The sequence below is a fragment of the Mycetomoellerius zeteki genome, unplaced genomic scaffold (assembly GCF_001594055.1).
Source record: "Mycetomoellerius zeteki isolate Tzet28-1 unplaced genomic scaffold, Tzet1.0 scaffold377, whole genome shotgun sequence".
Classification (NCBI taxonomy): Eukaryota; Metazoa; Arthropoda; class Insecta; order Hymenoptera; family Formicidae; genus Mycetomoellerius; species Mycetomoellerius zeteki.
Window position 1 is genome coordinate 427,291 of NW_017257368.1, and position 12,381 is coordinate 439,671.

A 12,381-nucleotide genomic window follows, 5' to 3' on the forward strand; every position below is an offset into this window, starting at 1 on the left:
GATCGTCAATTAAACGTCAAATCGACATCAAATTGATGTTGAAATCATCGTATCTATATCGATTTGATATCAATTCGATGACTCATCTCTCTCGCTGGATAATATTTACTTTTTAAAAATAAAATTATTTAAGAAAATATATTCTCTGTATGATTTATTTTTAAAAAGTAAATATTATCCAACGAGAAATGAGTCATCGAATTGATATCAAATCGATGACTCATTTCTTGACGATCATTTCTTGTTGAGTAATTAATAATTTATTCATAAAGAATAAAATAGACTGTATGTTTCTTAAAATTATATATAACGAAAAAATGTGTATTAATTATAGAAAATATATCATCTAAAAGATAAGTGAAAATTAAAAATTGTATTGTTTGGATGTTCAAAAAGTATTCGTACAGTCGAGAAATTTGGCTTTTAAAATCAGGAATACAGGAATGCGAAGCTCGTTTGTTTATGTTAGAGTAGAATATATTCATTGTATAAAATTGCTAATTAATGTTTATTTTCTACAAATAAGGCTTTTTTTTTATAACAAATTTCCTTGTACGAATACTTTTTGCTCTCACTGTATATGCAAAAAATCATGTCAAATTATATTGCAAGTTTTCATTGTTGGAATCTTTCCATTGTTTTTCCATAGGAATTACAATCAGCGAGATGAGAAGAAATCAAGCGGAAAGGAGATGCGGCTCGTAATAGTCGTCGGATTGTTAGCGGTTACCGTTATCGCCCTTATCGTAGCATTAACTTTGCAGATGGCAGTCTTTCGCAAAGAAGAATACAAAGAGATGTGTCAGAGCGAAGAATGCATTAAGACAGGTATCTTTTATCAACGCTTCGTTGTATTTTCAAAAATAAGTAAATAAAAAAAACTCTTCATTCAAAAGAAAGTACCAAGACAATTTCTTTCATTTAGATTATGATTACGCTGAAATGTAAGGTTATTTCACGATAAATTTGCTTCTATTATCATAGCGGCGCGAGTGATTGGTGCGATGAACAAATCCGTGAATCCTTGCGAGGATTTCTACAATTTCGCCTGCGGTGGCTGGATCAATAAACATCCAATTCCTCAAAGTCAGAGCTTCTGGGATCAACTGAGTTTGCTTAGGGAGAAACTTCTAGAAAATTTAAGGATTTTACTTGAGGAGCCGGATAAGGAGAACGACCTCAGGCAAGTGAAGCTGGCGAAAGCTCTTTACAGGACCTGCATGGATGTCGGTAAGTTTTAAGAATTATTAAATGACTTGGTGAAATATATCTTGGAAAAAAGATTTTAAAAATTTGCAAGAAAATTTTTTTGTAAGTTATTTGATAATAAATAATTCACGGAATTTCAAAATAGTGTAAAAATACTATAAAAATAATAGCTTTATGCAATTCCTAAGAATAATGTAAAAAAAAATTGTATATTAAGATTATAAATTGACAATATTAAGATTAGGATAGCATAGGGACCGCTTATATGAATAAATTGAGTACAAGAAACGTCAGTTATACGATCAAAGTTAGATGTTGGAATAATACATTTATACAAAAAATAATTTTTACATCTGCAGATATATGACTGCGCATCGATTACACAATCCAATAGAAATAATAATATTACTCTAAATTAAATTAGGAAGATTATAAATTAATTTTTTACTATTAAAAAGCCATATCAATTTAAAATACGAAGCGTTTCTTAATATCGAAGAAAAAGAACGACGACTATTTCCGTGCGAACCAATTCTCTATAAAGATTTTCTTTCGTTAAGTAACTCCTAGTAATTTACCTGCTTCGATAATAAATTATTCATTAATTGTTGCTCTTTCGTGCAAGAACGGAATGTGCGTAATTGCATTTACGTAAATTCGAAAAAATTAACTCATCTAACAATACATTACCGTTCGCATTGCGACGTATCATTACCGTAATCAATAACGTAATCAATAATAACGTAATAAGATGAATTGAATACTTTATTAACGCGAAGAAGTAACCGGATCTCGTATCTGCCTTCGAATGACGATTGCAATTGTATATCGGAAAAACCAAGTGTGCAAATGATTTAAATACTTAGAAACGATAAATCTTTCCGCGTGGAAAATAGACATAGAAGTAGCGTTACGCGCAATTAAAATCAGGCTGTAAAATGTATATTTGCAGCCTCGATGATGAAACTTATGACTTAAAGTTACGGAAAATTATCGGATTACAGCTAGTGTCGAGGCTTTAGGATTGGAACCCATCTTCGACGCACTAAATAGTCTAGATTTACCAAAGGAACCACCGATGCAGAATAAAATACCTTCTCTTGACATATCGAGAATAGCTGGAATAGCGCAGCGGACGTTAGGTTTAAACCTCTTTGTCAATTTCTACATCAGCGAGGACATCAAGGATACTACGAAGAATGCGATGGTGGTGAGAATACATCCGAAATGTTACAAATTTCAATAAAAGAAAATTTATAATAATTCTACGAATGCAAAATTCAAATCGAGATGGAAAACAATTTTTGAAACAAAAAAATGTTGTCTTACATAAAACTTAAAAGCATACAGGATATTTTAATGTTCTTCAAAATTTCATTAAACTATATTTTTGTAGTATATCTCGATAGATGATTTTGTTTTCTACTCTAATAAAAAAAAGCAATGATCGTTACGTTTTTTAAACATATAATTTAAATGTATAATTTAATTCGATGTATAATCAATAAATAATGAAAAATAATTATTCTGCATAGATGTACTGTACGTCTTCTCGTAAAATATAGAGAACGAAATTTCTTTTAGATGGAACAAGTATCCCCTGGATTCAGTGAGCGTTACTTATTGGATCCGCGGCGTTTTCAATCGGAACTAATGGAGTATAAAAAATATATAAAGTCTATGGTCGAATTAGCGGGGGCTGGTAATATGAGTGCGAATTACGCTAACGAGATTTTAGAATTCGGCACGAAACTCGCCAAGGTAAGCGGCTTATACATTGAACTCGCAAAATTTTAATATATAATTTATTCTAACGTTGTGCCACACATAGAGTATCCCGCGTGTTAATTTTTAATGTATAGACATTTATATAGAAGATATAAACATATATATATGTTATTGATATATAAATATCTTAAAATGCAACACACTTGAGAGTATCTATTTAATGTTAATTATTATATGATAAATTGAATTTTAGTAATTAATCTTTCATTTTTAATAAAAAGTTGATTATCAGTTAAATGTCCCATTCAACCCGACTCTTATCCTCGATTACTCAGCTTCCAATGTGAGGATAATCGTTTCCAGGAATACGTTTAAATTCTTTTGAAATTCGTCCAGATCATGGCAACAAATGAGGAGCGACGTGGCAAGGATCATCTCATTCATGAAGTGTCGATCGACGACCTGCAACAACTCACCGATGTGCGCGCGCAGCAGGTACGCGATAACATTTTTGGCTGAACTTTTGCACCAGTTCATCTTTCTTCTTCTTCTTTCCTCCTGAAGAGAAAAGGAAGAAAGATAAACTGATGCAAAAATTCAGCTAAAAAGAACAGGCCTATTATTTCTTCGTATGATAATATTCATGGATACCGTACATGATAAACGACCGATTAAATTAATACGAAATATCTGTGACATTTGCATTTTAGCGAGGAATATTTGGAAATACGCGTAATTCTCATCAAAATTCTGACTAAAATAAAATTCAAGAGCTCCGCTGGCCGGTGGATGTGAAGTAATATTTAAAAACTCTTACAAGATTATTACTAGACGATAATAAAGAAATTAAAGTTTATCATGATTCTTATGATGATTGCATTTTTTTAATCCATAAATTTACTCGTATTTGTTTCCCTAAGTTGAGTCGGGGTTGTCGGAAACAGAGCGAAATGTGAATCTCACTTTTAATGCACGAATAATTAAGAATGAGACGTTGTTTCAGTGGAACTGGACAAAATACGTGAAGGCCGTGTTCGAGAACACAAATGTCACGATAAATCCGACCGTGGATCGGATTATCATCGTGGACTTGAAGTATTTGCAGCAATTGCCGCTTCTGCTATCCGTCACTCCATCCGCTACGATAGGTACGTCCAATTTCGGCACCCTCGTCAAACCGAGCACGATTGACACTTGGGGTAATGCGTGCTCCATCCAATTTGTAGCGTATATTGTTGCTTTTCCACTTGCGTCCATTTACGTTCGCTGTGTAAGAGAAGAGAGAGAGAGAGAGAGAGAGAGAGAGAGAGAGAACTGCGTAACACGGAAGCATTCTCTTTGCGTCCGTACTACATATATTCGAACAACTTGCAACAACCCAGCAAACAAGCCGACGTTATTTCTCGACATTTTGACGACAAAATAACGTTAAAGCTGTCTGCTGAGGTAGTTTTCATTAATCTCTCTCCTTCCATAAAATAATTGAATCCTTTATAGAATAACTTCGAAATAGAATAACTTTGGCTCAAAATTGGGATGACTTTGGTCCTGATTTTGGATATGCATATTGTGTAGGCATTTTTTTTTTTAATTTGGATCAAAGTTCTGAATAGATTAAAGTTACTCTATTTTACGATAATTGAAATGATAAGTAATAAAGCGATTTCCTAACAGCGTTGTAAATAAGAAATCTCGAGTGTTTTCGCGAATATAAATTCGCGTTATGAAAGTTTCCTTAAACTTCTCCTTTATTTCCAAGTTCGTCCTCGAGTACTAAAGATTGTTGCAATGGAGACGCTTGGAAGTGTCGGTAATCCATGATGGGTAATATAGGATGTTTCTACAACCAAAGATAGAAAACAAATAGCGAGAAGTCACCGAGGTCGAAAGCTATCGGAAGCTGCACCGTATCTGCAGTAATTATAAGTCCGCGATTGTTTCACTGCGTTAAAACCACCGATATGTATAATATAATAACAATAATATATATCAGTGTTAAGACAGTCGATGGTGATTACGTGCCGAAAAATAACGTACGGCGATGAATAACATTTAGTTAACATGGAGTCGATTTTTGTAGTGCGATACGTCTGGTGGAGCGTGTACGCGACCGTTGCCCCTCTGACGCTGCAGAAGTTTCGCGATCTCGGCTTCCAGTTCTGGCAGAAGATCTTCGGCTTGAAGGAGAAGACCCCACGCTGGAAGGAATGCACCGGGAATGCCAACACGAACTTTGGCATGGCGTTGAGCTATATTTATGCGCAGAAACACTTCAATGAACAAGCGCGTGAAAAGGTTCGGACTTGCGGCGATTAGTATTTTTCAAATATTGAAAAGATAAGTCGGGGGAAACTGCAGCCCATCCATCTGTTTAAATATAATAATTGTATTTATTTTATTGTGTATAATTATTATAATATCTTCATCTCGATCTTCATGGTCTGCAAAGCTTGTATCTTTGGCTACGTTTACACCGTGCATTTAGGCCGCGGCCTATACAATATGTGTCTTTGTTTAACCTACAGGATAAATAAGGACATATATTGTATAGGCCGTGGCCTAAATACACGGTGTAAACGTAGCCACTATCTGATTCCTTTTTTTCTATCTGGAGAAAGTTTGCCGATCTCTAATTATCTACAAGATACCCTAAAAGCGGAACTCAGACTGTACTCGTTATCTAATTTTCCTAACGGTTATATTGAGGATGTAACGATGATTCACTATCATTGATTGAGCATAGGCGTTGGAGATGCTGCTGGATATCAGGGCCGCGTTCGACGAGATGGTCACGGAGCTAGATTGGATGGACGCCGGCACGAGAGCTCGAGCTCATAAAAAATTGCACGCGATGAGGCCATTCGTAGGATTTCCCGACTGGATCACGAATCCAGAGGAATTAGACAAATTTTACGAAGGAGTGAGTTTTTCCTGAACTCTATCGCATGTTTACCTACGATCACAAATACATATACATATATTCAGCTGCGGAAACTGCAATGTCTGGTCTGTTTAGGTAGAGGTGATCGATGGGAAGCTGTTCGAGACTTTGCTCAAGCTAACTAACGTGGCAATGAAAAAGAGCCTCAATAATTTGCGCGAGAAGCCTGATAGGAGTAGATGGATATCGTCGGGCACGACAGTAAACGCATTTTACAGCGCGATATTAAACTCAGTCAGTAAGTGTCTTAATGTCAATTTTCTAATTAATTGAATCCATCATCGTCGCTTTACAAAAAAGACAATTTTATTTTATTATTCAAAATTTAAAAAGAATACGTGATGTCTCTTTTTTTTTAAAGTAATAGGAAATAAATAATTGGACTCCTTATAATTATACATAAAATTAATGAATTGAAAAGAGGCTAATATGAAGTCAGCGCTGTAAGTAGTGCGCAAAAGTTCTAAAATATTATTTAGTAGATGTTACAAAATTGGTATAAATTATGTATATACCATAATTTATATCAATTTTGTAACATTTATTAAATAACATTTATAGAACTTTTGCGCACTACTTACAGCGCTGACTCCATATTAGCCCCTTTTCAATTCATTAATTTTATCTCTTTTTTTAGCTTTTCCAGCTGGTATCCTACATCCCCCATTTTACGGCAACGGACTGGAGTACGTATGAACTTATATTTTACAGCTAAGGCAAAATTATCAACTTATATTTTACTCAATCAGTTACACTTTATACGTACCTCATAGTCCTAATCGTTTTTGGTACACAATAAGATTCTGATATTTTACATTAGTGTCGTGTCACATTAAAAAATCTGTATATCTTATATTGTAGATCTGTATAATCTTATATTGTAGATTTTTAAGTGTATAAAATTCACGAAAATTATTGTTAGTATTAAATATTACTAATAATAAAATGTCCAATGATTAGAAATGTCAATATTTAATTATTCTGTTATATAATTAACTTTTAAAGTGCTGTAGATTTTAATTCAAGACATAAAGATGTGAGCGCACACGCGCGCACACACACACACACACACACACACACACACACACACACACACACACGCACGCACGCACGCACACACACACAAATGAAATTCTTTATCATAATCATTAAACTTCAACATTCCGCATTGCAGATCCATAAATTATGGCGCTATAGGGGCGATTATGGGCCATGAGCTTACGCATGGTTTCGATGATCAAGGTGCGTAATCAATAATGCGACGTATTTACGTTGCATAATATCGTTAAAACGGTCATTTGCCTCTATCTCTTTAGCACTACAATGCCCGCATATCCGCATTAATATCTAGAATTATGCGAATTTTCTGTGTTAGGTCGCCGATACGATGAGAACGGCAATGTACGACAGTGGTGGAGCGATGAGACATTGCGACACTATCATGAAAAAGTGCAGTGTATAATCGAACAATACAGCAGTTATCATTTGCCGGAGCTGGGCGATAATTTCACGGTAAGCATCTCGCGATAATGCAACGTGTCTGTTTAAAAACATCAAGAAGCGTGCCAAGGCGTCGCTCATGCGCTTGACTATTCGATTTACCTTCTGATTTTCAGGTGAATGGCATCAATACTCAGGGTGAAAATATTGCTGATAACGGCGGTATTAGGGAAGCTTACAGGGCGTATCAGAGGCTGATTGCACGCAGTCCGAATCAGCAAGCTCTGCCTGGTCTCATTGATTACAGCAACGAGCAACTGTTCTTTTTGGGTTTTGCACAGGTAAAAAGAAAAGAAAAAATAAAGCTTGCACTTTTCAATTCTGCGAAAGTAATATAATTAATTTTTGTTTAACAGCAAATTAATTAAATTTTCAACGTCTGGTAAAAAAAAATCATACGATCAGATAGTCTTCTTCTTCTAAGAAAATGATTTACTTCATAAAATTAAATTACTAAATAGAGTGCATTTAAATAATAATAAAAGTTAAAGCGCGTTATATATTCAATATATATGTATTACTACTGTGACAATCTTGTCTCTTCAAGAATGGATCTAAACACGGAGAAAACCCGCGAAACGCAAGATTGTCACATAGGTAACACCCATGAAAGTCTCAAGAATATTATATGTATTACTACTGTGTATAAAACTAAAGTTTATGACACATCATACTTTTTTCTACTGGATTACTTGCATGATATTGTGCTGGCGATCTTACTGACTACTATGTTGAAAATTGTGTAGTCTGTTAACCACGCGGCTGCTATTAGAACACGGTCTTAGATCAAAATATTTTTTTTGCAATAGTTAAAAACAATAAAAAATAACAGTAAAATTAGTGCGCACCCATTTCCGCGCTGACTCTCATTAACCTTAATTTTATTTATTTTTTATTGTAAAGATTGAGAGTCCGATTTAAATTATTTATAACTTATTAAAAACAATGTAATTGTACTTCTACAATGATATACCATAGCAACGATCTGTTCTATTTTTTTATTCGAATTTTATAATTCAAATATTATCAAGGCCTTCTGTCAAATAAATTCTAGCTGCTCCATCAGCACGAAAATTGGCGTTTGAAGCTAGCAGCACGTTCACCATGATTCCCAGAAGGCAATAAGCACGAAAATTCAGCTCGTAATCCAGCAGAAAAAAGCATTGTGTGCTATAGGCTTAAAAATGAAAAGAAAAGAATAAAACAAAAGAGATAAAAATATCTTATATATTGCTATTTAAATACATTACAAAAACTTTATACATATATATATTTGTGTAATTGAGATTAGAGAGAGATTTAGAATCATTGAAATAGCGATTTTTTTCTCTTGTCAAACTAATAAGAAATTTGTAATGAAGATCTATTTAGATAAAAATTAAACTCGTGAAGAGCCTTTACACGCAAAAAATTATGAAAATTTCATAATTTTTTCTTATGTTTAAAGCTTCAAAAGATTAAGTTAGACACTAATTTTGTTTCAAGGTCTGGTGCGGCAATTATACGAACGGATCATTGAAGTCCAAGGTGATAGAAGGTGTCCACGCACCAAATCACTTTCGAGTTATCGGTACGCTGTCGAACAACGCCGAGTTCGCAAAGGCCTGGAAGTGTCCGCTTGGTAGTCCAATGAACCCGTCGCATAAGTGCATTTTGTGGTAGACATCCTTCGCATAATTTCGAGCAGAACGTAACAACGCCTAGAAACTGTTATCTCGTTCAGACCTAATCTTTCTAGTACAGAAGAAGGCGTTGGTACAGTGATAAGTCTAAGAAATTGTAAATAGATTGATTTATAATTATAGGAACTAGTGAGTATAATTTATTAAGCACTTAGGCGTTCTATTCATACTCGTAAGCTTATGATGTAAATATCACACGGATGAAAAGAATAATAACTTTTATAAAGAGGCTCCTCTCACAATTGAATCCTAATTTATCCCGTTTTCTTCTTTTTCTTTTTTGGTACGACTCCTTTTCCCACATTTGCTTTCTTCTTTGTCTTTCTAGGTGGAGCGTCTTCATCTGTCATTGATAATTTTACTTTGTGTTTTTTGCGAGGGAAAGATGATTCTTCAATTTTGTTCGACTTTTTAATCTTCTTCGCTGGTGAAGTGATTTGTGATGCAGAATTTTCTTTCCGTTTTTTATTAGAAAGATTTGTTTCGTTCGTTTTTAAGAGTTTCTTCTTCTTTTTAGGTTTATCGATGACATCTTCCATCTGTGACGACCTGTCCCTCTTCTTTGAAATGACAGCCCCTTTTACTTTTAGAACTTTCTTCTTTGAATGCTGAACATTATCTTGAGCATCTTCCATAGTTCTCTTCTTTTTATGTTTCTTTTCTTGCACTTTTTCTTTAGGATTTCTAATATTTGCGACTTCTAAATCCTCTTCATTTTCAATAATAACTTCCTGCTTCAATCTGAACTTATACGTCTTTTTTACTTCCTTTTCTTCGCCTAATTTAACTTCTTCCTTCTGCATTAAATCTTTGTATGCTTGTGCTAAAGAAAGGCAAGTAATTCTGGCACCACAATTAACGGTTTGCAACATATCCAAACTATGTTTGTTATATCTCCAAAGTTTAATCTCTCCAGAACTAGAAGCGCTAACCAACAGATCATTCATATGTGCGATACATTTCACTCTCATGCTATGCGCCTTCATATTCATTGTATGTAGAGAGGTTCTAAGATCACAAAACTTTATATCTCCATTCTCGAAACCGATTGCGATTAAATCGTCCTTCAAGAACTCAACGCAAATAACTTTCGAGTAAAATGCGAGTTCCTTATCTATTCCGGCCGATTCTACAGAATAAATGTAGATACTTCCATTAACAGCTATCAGATATTTTTCACCGTTCGGACTCCATTTAATAATAGTTATCCATTTAGCGCTAGACTTCAGTTTGGGTACCAAGTTAGTGGCATAAGCTGGTCTGCCCTTGATTAGATTCCATGTCCTAAGCACACCGTCTTCTCCAGTGGACAGTGCTAGCTTCCCTGTTGGATGAATAGCTAAAGTATTGACAGCTAAGCCCTTGTGCGCGGTCGGCCAGACTTTCTCCAGTTGCCAATTGCCACAACGAACAGCAGTTATACTTCCGTCATTACTGCAAGCGAACAGATGCGAGCCTTCTGGAGTAAATGCAATGCAATTGATAGTATCTACAAAGAAAATATGAAGATCATTATTATTTTTATAACAGAAATTTATATAATATTGTATCGAATAAACAAGGATGGCAAGTAATGCATTATATGGTATTTGTAACACATTACCAATGTTACAATGTACAATTAATGTTACATTTTTATAATAATGATTTGGTAGTTACAATACAATTTTTCATGATAGCAACGATAACATCAAAGTTGAAACAATTACTTTTAAAAAGTAATTCATTACAATTGCATGTTACTCATTAAAAAAAGTAACTCATTACTTCATTCATTATGTACTTAATTTTTTTTTTTTCATAAATAACGCATTATCATTATCGTCACGAAAAATTATAATATTATCAAATTGTTATTATCTTGTTAGTATCTGGAGACACGGTAGTGTCTCGGCCCTAAGCCAAGCGCAGCGACATAAAAAAGTAATAAAGTTACAAGTAATGTATTACTTGCCATCTCTAAGAACAGATACAAAGTATATTTATCTACATACCTTTATGATGCATTAATTTGCCGGACTCCCGTCTGTAACGCATATCATACAAACATACTGTTTCATCGGCACCAGCTGAAGCTAGATAGTATTTATTACTGGAGACAGCACGTATGCTTGCGACATGACTATGAGTCGCAAAGCTTTTCTCTATTTTGTACTCCTGATAGAAGGACAAAAAATAAAATTTGTATTTAAAATATTCATATTTAAAAAATAAATATATTTAACAGTTCTCCTTATTTAAAGTAGAAACTTTAAAAACTCTTTGATTAAAGATACACTTTCCTTTCTAGAACACCTTGAATGATCATATCTTATAAAATAACAAATATATAAATATACAAATATCTTAATACGAATGTTAGAAGCACATTTTCCTTGAAATTTACACTTGGGTTGCGTGACTTATGAACTTAACCTGTACACAAGACACGTGATGAAATATAACTTACATTTACGATGTTGTGCACTTTGTAGCCAAGCAAATATTGCTCATACGTCCCTACTATGATTTCAAATGGATTCAGCAGTTTTGCGTCTGAATGCATCTTTTTTTCAGCGTTTTATTCGTATAATCGTATTACAACAGTGGAGCACAGTAGAAAGAACACCTCTGCTGCTCGCACGGCTCGCACGTGTTGAATGTTGTATCTGTTCTTCAAATGAATGTACGCGTTCAGCAGACTCAATTGTGTGGAGCGAATCTGTGAGCGCTCGCTGTTATTGGTGTATTCTTTTAGAGCATCCAATAGCAGCGAGAATTCACTGATCCGCTCTGCAACAGTGAGTCTGCTGAACGCGACCATTGGATTTCAATAGGTCTGTTCGTGTTGCTTGCACTTTTGGCACTCGTCATCAGTGGCTTAAGGCCTGTTCTTTTTGACTAAACTTTTGCACCAGTTCATCTTTCTTCCTCTTTTTTCCTCCTAGAGAGAAAAGGCCTAAATGCACGGTGTAAACGTAGCCAATACTTTAGTTTCCACCGAGGGTTCGATCCGGGTCAGAATGGCTGCGTTCAGCAGAACGTTTGTTTTGCAACTGTTGGAAGTTTCCTTCGCGCTGATTGGATCATACTTTTAGATCTAGAAGAATGGTCCTATCTCAACAGACAATGGGTGCGTTCAGCAGAACGTTTGTTTTGCAACTGTTGTAAGTTTCCTTCGCGCTAATTGGATCATACTTTTAGATCTAGAAGAATGGTCCTATCTCAGACATTTAGGCCGCGGCCAAGAAGACTAGAACCAGGAGAGTCAACTCGTGCCAATAGCGGTAGTGGGGGTGAGGCAAAAAGTGGCGACGGATAACTTCCCCCACTCTTGCGCTT

The 12,381-nt window shown here is 34.8% G+C and overlaps 2 protein-coding genes across 3 annotated transcripts in view; one reads left to right on the forward strand and one right to left on the reverse strand.

Moving 5' to 3' along the window:
* The window catches only part of LOC108725984 (neprilysin-11), a 29,578-nt gene extending 20,280 nt beyond the window's left edge, over positions 1 to 9,298 (forward strand). For both annotated transcript variants that reach the window (XM_018453321.1, XM_018453322.1), the window contains exons 4-17: positions 650 to 828; positions 985 to 1,230; positions 2,214 to 2,419; positions 2,794 to 2,970; positions 3,334 to 3,432; positions 3,941 to 4,085; positions 5,018 to 5,232; positions 5,681 to 5,857; positions 5,954 to 6,116; positions 6,516 to 6,564; positions 7,053 to 7,120; positions 7,254 to 7,390; positions 7,495 to 7,659; positions 8,864 to 9,298. In XM_018453321.1, coding sequence (XP_018308823.1) covers positions 650 to 828; positions 985 to 1,230; positions 2,214 to 2,419; positions 2,794 to 2,970; positions 3,334 to 3,432; positions 3,941 to 4,085; positions 5,018 to 5,232; positions 5,681 to 5,857; positions 5,954 to 6,116; positions 6,516 to 6,564; positions 7,053 to 7,120; positions 7,254 to 7,390; positions 7,495 to 7,659; positions 8,864 to 9,040 — 2,203 coding nt within the window. In that variant the 3' untranslated portion in view covers positions 9,041 to 9,298. The remainder of the gene's footprint in view (positions 1 to 649; positions 829 to 984; positions 1,231 to 2,213; positions 2,420 to 2,793; positions 2,971 to 3,333; positions 3,433 to 3,940; positions 4,086 to 5,017; positions 5,233 to 5,680; positions 5,858 to 5,953; positions 6,117 to 6,515; positions 6,565 to 7,052; positions 7,121 to 7,253; positions 7,391 to 7,494; positions 7,660 to 8,863) is intronic.
* Positions 9,295 to 11,705, reverse strand: LOC108725985 (p21-activated protein kinase-interacting protein 1-like). The gene is made up of 3 exons (XM_018453323.1): positions 11,510 to 11,705; positions 11,055 to 11,217; positions 9,295 to 10,549 (listed from the first exon to the last, which is right to left on the reverse strand). Exons 1-3 carry the CDS (start codon positions 11,603 to 11,605, stop codon positions 9,315 to 9,317), a joined length of 1,494 nt encoding a protein of 497 aa, XP_018308825.1. The 5' UTR covers positions 11,606 to 11,705; the 3' UTR covers positions 9,295 to 9,314.
* Between the last annotated feature and the right edge of the window lie 676 nt (positions 11,706 to 12,381).